This window comes from Trachypithecus francoisi, unplaced genomic scaffold (assembly GCF_009764315.1).
Source record: "Trachypithecus francoisi isolate TF-2019V2 unplaced genomic scaffold, Tfra_2.0 Lachesis_group1, whole genome shotgun sequence".
Classification (NCBI taxonomy): domain Eukaryota; kingdom Metazoa; phylum Chordata; class Mammalia; order Primates; family Cercopithecidae; genus Trachypithecus; species Trachypithecus francoisi.
In genome coordinates, this window is record NW_022681454.1 from 170,416,337 (window position 1) to 170,428,186 (window position 11,850).

Sequence of the window (11,850 nt, forward strand, 5' to 3'; positions counted from 1 at the left end):
CGCTGCCTGTCTCAGAGTGGCACTCACTCACACGCATGACCCTTCCTCAACTACCGCAATGCCAAGGTCTGATTTTTTTCACAAATGTTTCATCCTTTTCCAGGATTTTAGCAAGTTGGAACCAAAAGTATCATAAAGTTCAAGACTGTTTCTTCTACATAAAAAGAATATTAAATACGCAGTTATTTGAATCCTGTTTCTAACAATAAAAATGTAAGCAAAGCACTTGTAAGAGAAAAAAAAATTAGGCTGGAACAGCGGCTCATGCCTGTAATCCCAGCACTTTAGGATGCCAAGGCAGATCACTTGAGCCCAGGAGTTTGAGAGCAGCCTGGGCAACTTAGTGAGACCTCATTTTTGAAAAAAATTTTAAAAATTAGCTGGGTGGGGTGGCATGTGCCTGTGGTCCCAGCTACTTGGGAGGCTGAGGTAGGTGAATCACTGGAGTCCAGGAGGCAGAGGCTGCAATGAGCCACGTTCATGCCACTGCACTCCAGCCTGGGAAATAGAGTGAGGCCGGTCACACAAAAAAAAAGAAAAAAAAAATTGAAAGAAAAATAAATTAGTGTGACAATGAAAAATTACTGTGAAGAAAATCACATTAAAATGTTAATTTGAATTCTATAATTGGGAACATATAATAGCACGGAAATACGGAAATACAAAGCTTCATTTATTATATGCTTACATACAATTCTAATTCTGAAATACAAATATTAATATGAAAATCACTTTTTAAAAAGATGATACAGTATATCCATAGAGATGTGAATGAATAATATAGTATTATCTAACTTTTAATGTACTTCCATACTACCTGAGGGCCTATTTAGTGTTTAGTACTTCATTCCAGTTCCAGTCAGAAAAAAAAAAATTCTGTTTAAAAATGTGGTTATCTGGTCAAAAGTTCTAAAATACTCCAACTAACATCTGCACTGGAATCCTAGGGAAGTGAATACTTTCTGGATGTTACTGAATCAAAAATTATGCTGTCAGCTGTTTAAGAGCTGGGAAGTGTGTCCACCACCGATTTTTCATCCCTTTTTCCTGTCTGCTCACGGGCCTCCAGCGCCCCCAGCACTGTAGTCTTCAGCACAGGGTAACCCTGCAAGTCACAGCACTGACTGGCAAGCTGACAAAGAGAACCACCAAACAAAATCAACTATTTTGAATAAACTAGAGGACGCAAGCAAATCAGCTTACTCTCAGAGAAGGAAAGTATCTACTCCATAATTCATCCTGGTGTCCACACATCTCAGACAGCACACACTGGACTGGTTACCATTCAGGAAGAGGGTCCCTTAGGAACAGTGCAACCACGTTTTCCTAAACAAATTCACACAAGTTTAACTCTGGCATATAGCATTCTACCATTATATTTTCCTCAGTGAAATTGTTGATATTTTAGGTATTCTGTGATGATTTCATTGTAAATTTAGAGTGCATATTTATTTTTGTGGCAATAATATAGAGAATTTACACATCAAAGTAGCAACAGTAGCATGTTTCATTAATAAACATTTAAACTTGAAAATGTATACGCTCTGAATATATTTAAGATGAATTCATATTAAATTATATGGCATTCTAAAAAGCTTATGTTTACCAAAGTCCTTTTCAGCCAAATGACCTAAGTATGAATGAAGCATTTAAGAAGAGAGCATCATCCCAGATTCTTTGGTTTGGTGTGGTCTACGGACACCTGTGCTGCCCTTCAGGCCAGGAACAAACCCAGGCACCCAGGGAAAGTGGGAACGTATTATAGGCAGAACTACAGTATACAGCCTCCAGACACTTAATGATTAAACACCCTGCATTTCCTTCACCTGTTTCAAAATCAAACATCAGTATTACATCCTCTTGCTATATTTTAGAAATAGGGAAAATTGTCAGCAAGCTTATAATTTTAAAAATTTAATAAATTAGTTGCAAGGTGCTGAACAATCAGTTATGTCATATGTCTAGGACATAGAACTTACATGCTATATTTTGTTTTCTGATCATGAAGACTATTTAACACAAATTTACAGAAAGCTTTACTACATGCCAATCATGGTTCCAAGGGCTTTATATGTATACACACGCTCTTTCTTTTATCTTTTTTTTTTTTTTTTTTGAGACAGAGTCTCACTCTGTTGGCCAGGCTGGAGTGCAGTGGCATAATTTCAGCTCACTGCAACTTCTGGCTCCTGGGCTCAAGCCATCTTCTCACCTCAGCCTCCAGAGTAGCTGTGAATACAGGCACGTGTCACCATGCCCAATTAGTTTTTCTATTTTTTGTAGAGTCACGGTTTTCTCCATGTTGCCCAGGCTGGTCTCAAACTCCTGGGCTCAAGTGATCTACCTGACTCAGACTCCCAAAGTGCTGGGATTACAGACGTGAGCCACCACGCCTGACCTATATACACATTCTTATCCTCAAAACAACCTGATGGGCCGGGCGCGGTGGCTCAAGCCTGTAATCCCAGCACTTTGGGAGGCCGAGACGGGCGGATCACGAGGTCAGGAGATCAAGACCATCCTGGCTAACACGGTGAAACCCCGTCTCTACTAAAAAATACAAAAAAACTAGCCGGGCGAGGTGGCGGGCTCCTGTAGTCCCAGCTACTCTGGAGGCTGAGGCAGGAGAATGGCGTGGGCTGCAGCCTGGGCACTCCAGCCTGGGCTGCAGAGCCAGGCTCTGTCTCAAAAACAAAAACACATAAAGTAAATACACAAAGCAGAATGGGAGGCGGAGCTTGCAGTGAGCTGAGATCCGGCCACTGCACTCCAGCCTGGGCCACAGAGCGAGACTCCGTCTCAAAAAAAAAAAAAAAAAAAAAACCTGATGAAGCAGGCATTAATTTAATTATATTCTGCATTTTGGAAGAGGACTTTTAAAAGGATAAAGTAACTAGGCTGGACGCGGTGGCTCACGCCTGTAATCCCAGCACTTTGGGAGGCCAAGACGGGTCAGGAGATCGAGACCATTCTGGCTAACACGGTAAAACCCCATCTCTACTAAAAAAATACAAAAAAAAAAAAAAAATTAGCTGGGCACCAGTAGTTCCAGCTACTCTGGAGGCTGAGGCAGGAGAATGGCATGCACCTGGGAGGCGGAGCTTGCGGTGAGCCAAGATCCCGCCACCACACTCCAGCCTGGGCTGCAGAGCCAGGCTCTGTCTCAAAAACAAAAACAAAAACAAAAACGCATAAAGTAAATACACAAAGCAGACACAAACAAAAATAAAGAATTAAAGATTAGCATCTACTCATTGTGCTACAAAGAAGCACAGAGAAACTAAGTAACTTGTCCAAGGCCACACAGGTACTAATAGGCAGAGCCAGGACATGAATACAGAAAGGCATGTCCAGGTCCTGTGCTCTTATCCACTGCACTGCATCTCTAAACAAGTTACGTCACTGACACAAGTGACAGCGATGTGACTGAAACAGGCAGAAATATTGACAGTGAGTTCTTCCAGGCACTATCACAGGCAGTGTAAACAGAGTGCATAGTTCTGCAATTAGCAAAATAGCTAGCTTTGATCCCAGCCTTTATCACTTATGACTGCATACTTTACTACTGCATAAAAGTAAGAGAAAATGGTAATTTAGGGACCAATTTTAGGTAAATTAAATTACAAAATAAATGTCTAAATAGAAACCTTTATATATATAGAAGTCACAAACCACATCTTTCTGATCTACCCCAAAATGTACATCTTTCCACCTGTCCAGATGAGGACAGGTTGAAGCCGAACTCCTTTAGAAGTGAGTCTTTTAAACTTGTAAGTATTGCTTTTTACACAATGTTGTGCATTTGAATATTTCCTCTTTCAGTATGTCCTTTCTCTAGTAGGTGACATCTCTTGAGTTTGAGTAAATTACTCAAATTACCATATTAAAAAAAAAACTTTTATAAGAACAGCTAAAGTATTTATATTATTTGGTAGTTTACCCATCTCCTCACATCCCCACCCCCACCTTTCTGGTCTCATTGTAAGCAGATTTTAAAAAGTGGGAATTTCCAGGACACTTTAGGGTTATCTCCTTCTCTCTTTTTTTTTTTTTAATTGCCCACTGACCTACAAATAAATACATGTGCAAATATGGAGATTCTAATCTTGTACACTTCTGATTGTCTAAATATTCTATTTCAATGAACTGTCTACAAATTCTTACCCATTCAAGAAAGAACATGTAAGTCACACTTGGCAGTCTGAAGAACTATTAAGAGGTATATGTGTGTATGGGGGTGGGGGTGTGTATGTGTATCTAAGCATGACCACTGTTTACACTGCTTGCTGTGTTTGGAATGCAAACCATAATGGCAGAGATGTCTACTTCTATAATTTTATAAATGCATCCAGATAGCACAATGATGGGTGCCTACAGTAAGTCAAAAGTAATCACCACTATCATGACCAGCAATCAGGAGCATATAGAGGAGTTCGAATACCATATATAGTTGGCCACCGTAATTAGAAAGGCAGAGTCACTGCCAGACACTTTAAGAAACCCTGCAGTTGAAAATGGCTTCTGAGAAGCTTCTAATCAGCTTCTGGTCGGCTTTCTTAGACACTTCTGTGCAACAATGCCGGGTTAAACTCCTTAAAACCTCACTTTCAGCATACCACTAAAGAATCGTCATTGGCTCCTGTTGCTTTCAACCCAAACTCAGACTTGCTCTTGGTTTTCACACTTCCCACCATGTTCCCTTCAGTTTCCCTTAAAGCTCTTGACTTTTGCACCAGAGGGTTTGTTTCTAGTTCCCCAAACATCCCTGACCTTCACTTCCTCTGTACTTTGCTGTCATTCTTCAAAATTCAAAACATCCCTCTCTCCCCCATTTCTGTAATTAGCATCTACTCATTTTAACACTGGGTCTCATATCATTCCACCTTTCCCAGACCTGCCCATGCAACTCCCAGAAGGCTAGCCAACAAGCGGTGGTAACTCACAAGACTCTCTTACAAAACCACTTATACGGTCTCGATTTACAGTTTAATTCACTTGTAGTATTTTTAATGAGTAAATTCTTTTCTCCAAAATGATTACAAGCTTGTTATAGACAAGATCACTCACTCTATATTTGTTGCATCACACACTGAACTGTAATTTCCTGCTTAGAACTGAAGCTGCCACTAGTAAGAACTGATTAACATGCCCCTGAGTTGAAGTAGATTAAAGAGCAAATAAACCTGGTTCTGATGGGTAAAAAGGAATTAGGAGCATCCAGCATCCACATGGCTTCTTTCTTGAATTCCTGGATTATCTTTTCCTGCCTCTTCCAGGCAGCCCCAGGCAGTAAAGCAATGGAGGAAGGCCTATGGAGCAGGGCTACAATCCATCTGCTCACCCCAAATGCCTGGGGACTGAATGAGTCTCTGAACCTGGAATTTTTCTGGAAACCAAGTGCATAGACATATTAATCAGCAGGACTGATGGCAGCATCATGTAAATAAATACATTACTATTTTCCCAGTGAAGATAAAAAATATTTAAATTAGAGAATAATGACTATAAATAGCTTTATGTCAGTTCAGATCAGGATTACAGCCCCAAATAATTTAAGAAAATGAGCTGCTGGGGCTGGGCACAGTGGCTTATGCCTGTAATCCCAGCACTTTAGGAAGCCAAGTAGATCACCTGAGGTCAGGAGTTTGAGACCAGCCTGGCTTACAAGGCAAAACCCTGTCTCTACGAAAAATACAAAAATTAGCCTGCTCTAGTGGTACATGCCTGTAATTCCAGCTACATGGGAGGCTGAGGCATGAGAATCACTTGAACCCACAAGGCAGAGGTTGCAGTGAGCGGACATCATGCCACTGTACTCCAGCCTGGGCAATAGAGCATGATGCTGTTTCAAAATAAATAAATAAATAAAATGAACTTTTGGATTTCAAAATTGGAAAAAAAATTATAGTGGATAACTCCTAACACCTGAAAGCCACTAGGGCATGAGCAGTATAAGGAAACAGTACGAATCCACTGACAAAGCATTTAATGTGCAACTTAATTAATTCCATGATGGATGCCCAATAAAGCAAATTAAATAAAAACAATCTCTGCTTTCTCATGGTTAAACATAAACTCTGAAAAAACAATTAATCAACCTAGGAAAGAAGTCACCCCAAAAATTTACACTAGTAAGTTTCAGAAAAACAACTACACAAACCTAAAATATTTATAGTAAATTTTATAATTACATTATAACTCAAACTCATCAGCAGCTCTCCTTGTTTAAAGTTCCCTGCTATATATGTTTTTGTAGTGAGAAAAATCAATGATACCTTAATCCACAATTTATACAAATCTGTACTTACAAATACATGTTTGTAAGAAAAAAAAAGGTAGACCCATATAGTATTTATAAAATTCACATCTACAAGGAATAATGTAACTGGTGAAAGGTGAAACAATACATGCTCAGAAGTGAGAGGAGGTATAATAATGCTTCTGCCAACTTAAATTTGTTCTTTCCAAATCCACTTATTTGTGAAAGGTCATTTGGCAGAGGTAAAATCACAATCTTTCACTGAAGTTACTTTAGCGCAACTTTGAAAAACTGTTTGTCAGGAAATCTTGTTAAGCCTCCAGTTAAGCAGTCATTCTTATAATATTACTATGGATTAGGTCATTTATAATTTATCTTTAGTCAAACGAACACCATGTGGTAAAGCCTGGAAGAAAGTCTGGGTTTATTTCCGTTTGCCCTGTTGTGGGGAATTAGGACCTAAATAAATGCAACAAGGTGCCCCTAACTGCAAAGTCACACACAGTGCTTCTCTCTGCCTTCCTGCAGGCTGCTACATGTGCCAGAGACCAGCAGAGGGGCTGAAAGGAGTCTGAATCACAGGCCCAAAGGCCCAAAACCATGCCACATTTCTCTAAAACACACATGCTTCTCGATTTACGATGGGGCTACATCCCGACAAATTCCTCCTGAGTTGAAAATACATTTAATATACAGCAGCGTACCTGTTGATTACTCTCACGATCACATGGCTGACTGGTCACAGCTCACTTCCATTGTCCAGCATCCAGAGAAAGTATTTTACTGCATATTATTAGCCCAGGAAAAGATCAAAATTCAAACCTTGAAGTATGGTTTCTACTGAATGTGTATCGACTTTGCACCACTGTAAAGTCCAAAAGTCCTAAATAGAACCATTCTAAGTCGAGGACTGTCTTTATATGCCATAAAACTTTTTTTGAAAGAAGAAAAGGAAAAAAAAAAATCTATTCTTTTTCCTGGTTAAGTCATTCAAATCTTGGGTTCATCATCCTTAATGAAATAAAATAATGTCCATATTATGGAAGTGTAGTGAAAAACAAAGCTAACTTGCAAAGCTCTTTGCAAAGTGCATAACACACGTTATGGACATCACAGATAATGGTTACAAACTCCTGCTCTCAATAAGAACCACAGGACTGCCAAAGGCAAGCAGGCAAGCACAGTCCCAGGGATTCGGGAAACCCTCATTAGTCTCACGCCAGTTCCTCTGTTGGCGAAAACCCCAGCAAGAGCTGAGAAACAGCATTCCAGGTTGGACACATGGAGATAACTAGGAGGCCAGGACCTTACTCTCAAGAGGAACCGGAACCAGAACCGGAAGTCCAGAATGAAATCTAAATCCATCATCCTCTGTCTTTCTCCACTCAACTTAAAAGGACAGGAATAGAGATCTATGGGTCTTAGAGATATGCCACTAAAATCAGTAATTAACTGCTTCCTATAAAGCAATTTTGATAACTGTCTTGTGAATAAATAGCTACCAATCAGATATTCATATTTCAGAAGAATATAATGGAGTATTAATCAAAATGAAAGATGAATTGAACTTTCCATATCTAAAACCTCATATGGCCCGCATCACTCAGAGGAATGTCAGAAATCTCTTATAAGAGTAGATGTTGACAAACATACTCAATCATATACTATAAGAAAAACTATAAATATAACAGCTTTGGACTTGCTATTCTCTTTTGTTCCTATCATGTCCAGTTAATTTTACTTTTGCCTGCCTTACTTTTTTGACACTGTCTTGTTTGTGTTAACATCCTTCAGAGAAACATTTTAAGACTTTTCAGTAAGTCATGAAACCACAAATAACTAGAAATAGAAATCCAGTAAATGCAAATACAAGTCAAGGAATAAGGAGAACTTCATTCCATTTCTGATTTTTACCTACAATCTTTTGTATGACTTTATAGGTGGGGTGAAGGGCTGGATGGCTAACCTTGGTTCATAGCTTGTGTGCTATTTTTGATTTTTTAAATATTAAAAAAGTTCCTAGGTGAAAGTTATGAAAAAATTGCATCTATTAGTATTATAGATATTTAGCATCTTCTGTTTGCCTTCTGAAATATTTTCTTGGGGTTCATGTAGTTATAGAAAATTAACAATTGATTTCTCCCCAGTTCTTCTCTAGTGCTTAAATCTAAATGAGGCACTTGTATAGGCCACTAGGGAGAGACATAGAGTCTTCACATCAGTTTCTTGGCAGTTGTGTGACATGTTTCATAGCAAGGACACAGCAGTTTCACTGAACACATTAATGACACACGCCCTGTCAAGGCTCTATTCACCCACTGGGGAACGAAACTTTAATGGAGCAACGAAACACTGCTTTGTGGTCTATGGAACTGAGAGATGATGTTTCATATGGGAAATGATGTTACATCACATGGGAAAAGAACCCACATCACATGCAGAGTATTAACCCATATTCACTATACAGAATATAAAAATGGTTAAATATCAAAAGCAACATTTGCAAACAAAAATGCATAGAGATTTTCACGGCAATGGTAAAATTTGCCATATCACCAATGGCAAATTTTATATCACCAATGAAGACACTTTTGAAAGTTAAAAATAAGTTAACTTTTTTATTCTCCAATCCCATACCTATACATAACACACGTAAACACACACACACACACACACACACACACACACACACACACTCTCAGGGTACATTAATTCAAGACTCACCCAGCAGTGAGTGACTCTCATACAGTCTATTGGCTTATCAGGGAATGCTTCTCATTTTACTTTCTACTGCACATTTTCTTACTGTAAACCAAAGGAAGGGACCATAGCCAATACAGAGATGTTGCCTTACTAAATCGTACTTTTACTAGTTTTGACTTTGCAGAAATAGCAAATAGGTACTGCAAAATCAAGGACTCAAATTATCAGAAGTGTTATTGAGCCCAATATTACATTTCTGTGCTATTTAAAAACAGAAAGGTATTTTCATCACTATAGTTATGGCAATGTAAGTATAGGCACTGAAAATTATTTTTGCAATTCACAGAATGCAGTCTGTTCTGCTATTTCATTTATATTGTTTTTACTCAAGAGGCATTCCTTTAATCCCTATCTTAAATTATTACACATTCCAACATTTTAATGTTTCCCCAAAATTTAAATACAAAGGTAGTTAGATTTTCAAAAATTACTCTTCTCAACCTTAAAGTGTATTTCAAAATAAAAATAAAATATTTCAAAATATAAGGCTACTTATTTTCTACACATTGTGTATGTGTTAATCAATAGTCAACTTAAAGTTGACTGTAACACACCACAGGTATACCTCTCCACTTGCCACCAGTAGTGTAATAAACCACTGTAGTGTAGTTCCAACAAGGGATACTGCAAGTGTTTGAGCTGAAATGTCAAATATAACTTCTTTAGGAATTCTCTTAAGCGTACTCCATATGGCGATGGCAGGTATGAACTTTTTAGATAAATATATACTCTTTTAGATGAGCCAGTAAGAAGTAGGAACAAACACAAATCCTTTTTGAAAATCAGAATGCCTCAAAAGTATTTCGGCAACATTTTTAGGCAAAGGATTAAACACCTCTTATTTAAAACAAAACAAAACAAAACAAAAAACCCCAAACAAAAACAAACAAACAAACAAAAACCTTAGTTTTCAGTATCTCATGACCAGATTTTAGGAATTAGGAATGAAGAGCTTATAAAGTTGAAACAAGCCTTGCCTTGCTTGATTGTGATCTAACTGACTCTAATCTCCTGTTACATCTTAAGTCTGACCAATTTCAAGTGAACTCTGAAAGCCCTGGAGCCTGGTTACTAAAGTCCCTGACACTTTTTTTCTAAAGTCGCGCACAGCGCCTGGTGCTCCGCAGCTATGCACACTCCGGGAAAGTAAGGCTGGCTTTACTGATAACCAGTGTCCCAGAATCTGTCTGGAGTCCCATGAATCAGCTGGGAAAAGAAACGAGCATTTCCCGACCAAAATGAACTCATACTCTCCAGAGCCCTGCTGACTGGGCACAGTTCAAGACCCCCTGGTTGCCGCAGAGGAAACCAGTCTGAAATAGCTTTCGGGATCTCTCACTGGGCACCTCTCCTCCGGGCCCTTCACTCGTGTAACTTGCTCGCCTCTCTAGCAACAACTTTCTATTTAAAAAGAAGAAAAATTTTCTCCAAAGCAGCCTGCACTGAGCTCAGTAACTTTGGATCTCACGTACACAAGCTTAAAGCACATACACACTTTCCTCCGCGCAGGTTCGCTGGTCCTCCGCAAACCCTCACGCCAACTCTCGGGTCTTCCGCAAACCCTAACGCAAACCTACCATGGCCTCGCCCGCGTCGGGCTCCGCGTCCGAGAGGTCGAGTCCGGACTCTAAGGCGGCGGCGGCGGCGGGCGCCTCGCGAGGACCCGGGAGCAGCGCAGCGGCGAGCAGAGAACACGCCAGAGAGAAGAAGCCCAGCAAGTGCATGGTGGAAGGACCGGGGGTGGGGGACCGGTCCGCTGGCGGGGGCAGGGGTGGGGACAAGGGCGCCCCTGCGAGGCCGCGGGCCCCTCCTGGTCCCTCTCCCCCGGGCTCCTCCCGGCGACCCCCCTGGGCGAGCCGGAGGCGGCGGGAGCGGGTCCGGGGCTCCGCGTTCCCAACTTTGCAGGGCGCCCTCCCAGCCAGTGCCAGGGAAAGGCGGCGGGTGTCAGGTAAAAGCCTCACAGGAAACCGGACATCCGAGCTCCCCGCATTCGGAGCCCGCGAGGTGAAGCGAGGGCGAGGGAGGACGCCTCCACGGTCCGCGTCGGTGTAGCTTTTTGGAGAGAGGGGGGGAGCGCCAGAACGCCCCGCGATGTTCAGCCCCTCCAAACCCGCCAGAACCCTCGTCCCCCTCCTCCCTCCCCTTCCCCGAAGTGAGAGGAGCCGGGCCGCGGGCGCTGCGGCGGGGGCGCTGGCGGCGGTGCCGGGGGCGGGAGGAGGGTGGCGGGGCGGCCGGCGGCGGCGGGGCCCGGGAGCGCCGCGGCGCAGGAGCCTCCAGAGCGCGCCCGGCTGAGCGGCGGCGGCGGCGGCGGGCGCAGGGGCAGGGCATGACTGACGCGCCCTCTGCCTGCGCTTATGTGAGAGAAAGCGGCCGAGGGAGGGAGCGTGCCCAGCCCGGGCCGCCCTCCCCTCTCACTCTCCCTCGGAAGCCGTCTCCCTGGAGCTCCCGGTTTCCCTCGCCTCCTCCCCGGCGGCCCCACCTCCCCCGACCCCCACTGGATCTCTCCCTCCCCGCCCCCCGTCCCCTGCCAGGAGCTGGCGGCCGGAGGAGCAAGTTCAGTCCCGGGACTGGTGGTTGGCGGGACCGGCTTTAGAGGTGATGCTACCACCCTGGACCACGTGGAGAGAGGAGAAACTAGGCACCGTGGGGTGGAGGGAGTCCCCGCTTTATCCTCGCCGCTCCCCAGCTCTTGTCCTCCCTCCCGCACGCCTGGGCCCCAGCGCCCTGCTCAAAGTTTGGACATGTCCTGGGGGTTCTAAAAGTTCCGAAAGAAGGTCATCACTATGTCAGAGAACCCTATGGGACCTCGGAGGGAGCCCCTCTCTCCC

The 11,850-nt window shown here is 42.5% G+C and overlaps 1 protein-coding gene across 1 annotated transcript in view; it reads right to left on the minus strand.

Moving 5' to 3' along the window:
- Positions 1-11,480, minus strand: part of VEGFC (vascular endothelial growth factor C) — a 120,159-nt gene extending 108,679 nt beyond the window's left edge. Inside the window, exon 1 of the mRNA XM_033215746.1 lies at positions 10,600-11,480. Within this exon, the coding sequence (XP_033071637.1) occupies positions 10,600-10,746 (147 nt within the window). The 5' untranslated portion in view covers positions 10,747-11,480. The remainder of the gene's footprint in view (positions 1-10,599) is intronic.
- Positions 11,481-11,850: the final 370 nt, after the last annotated feature.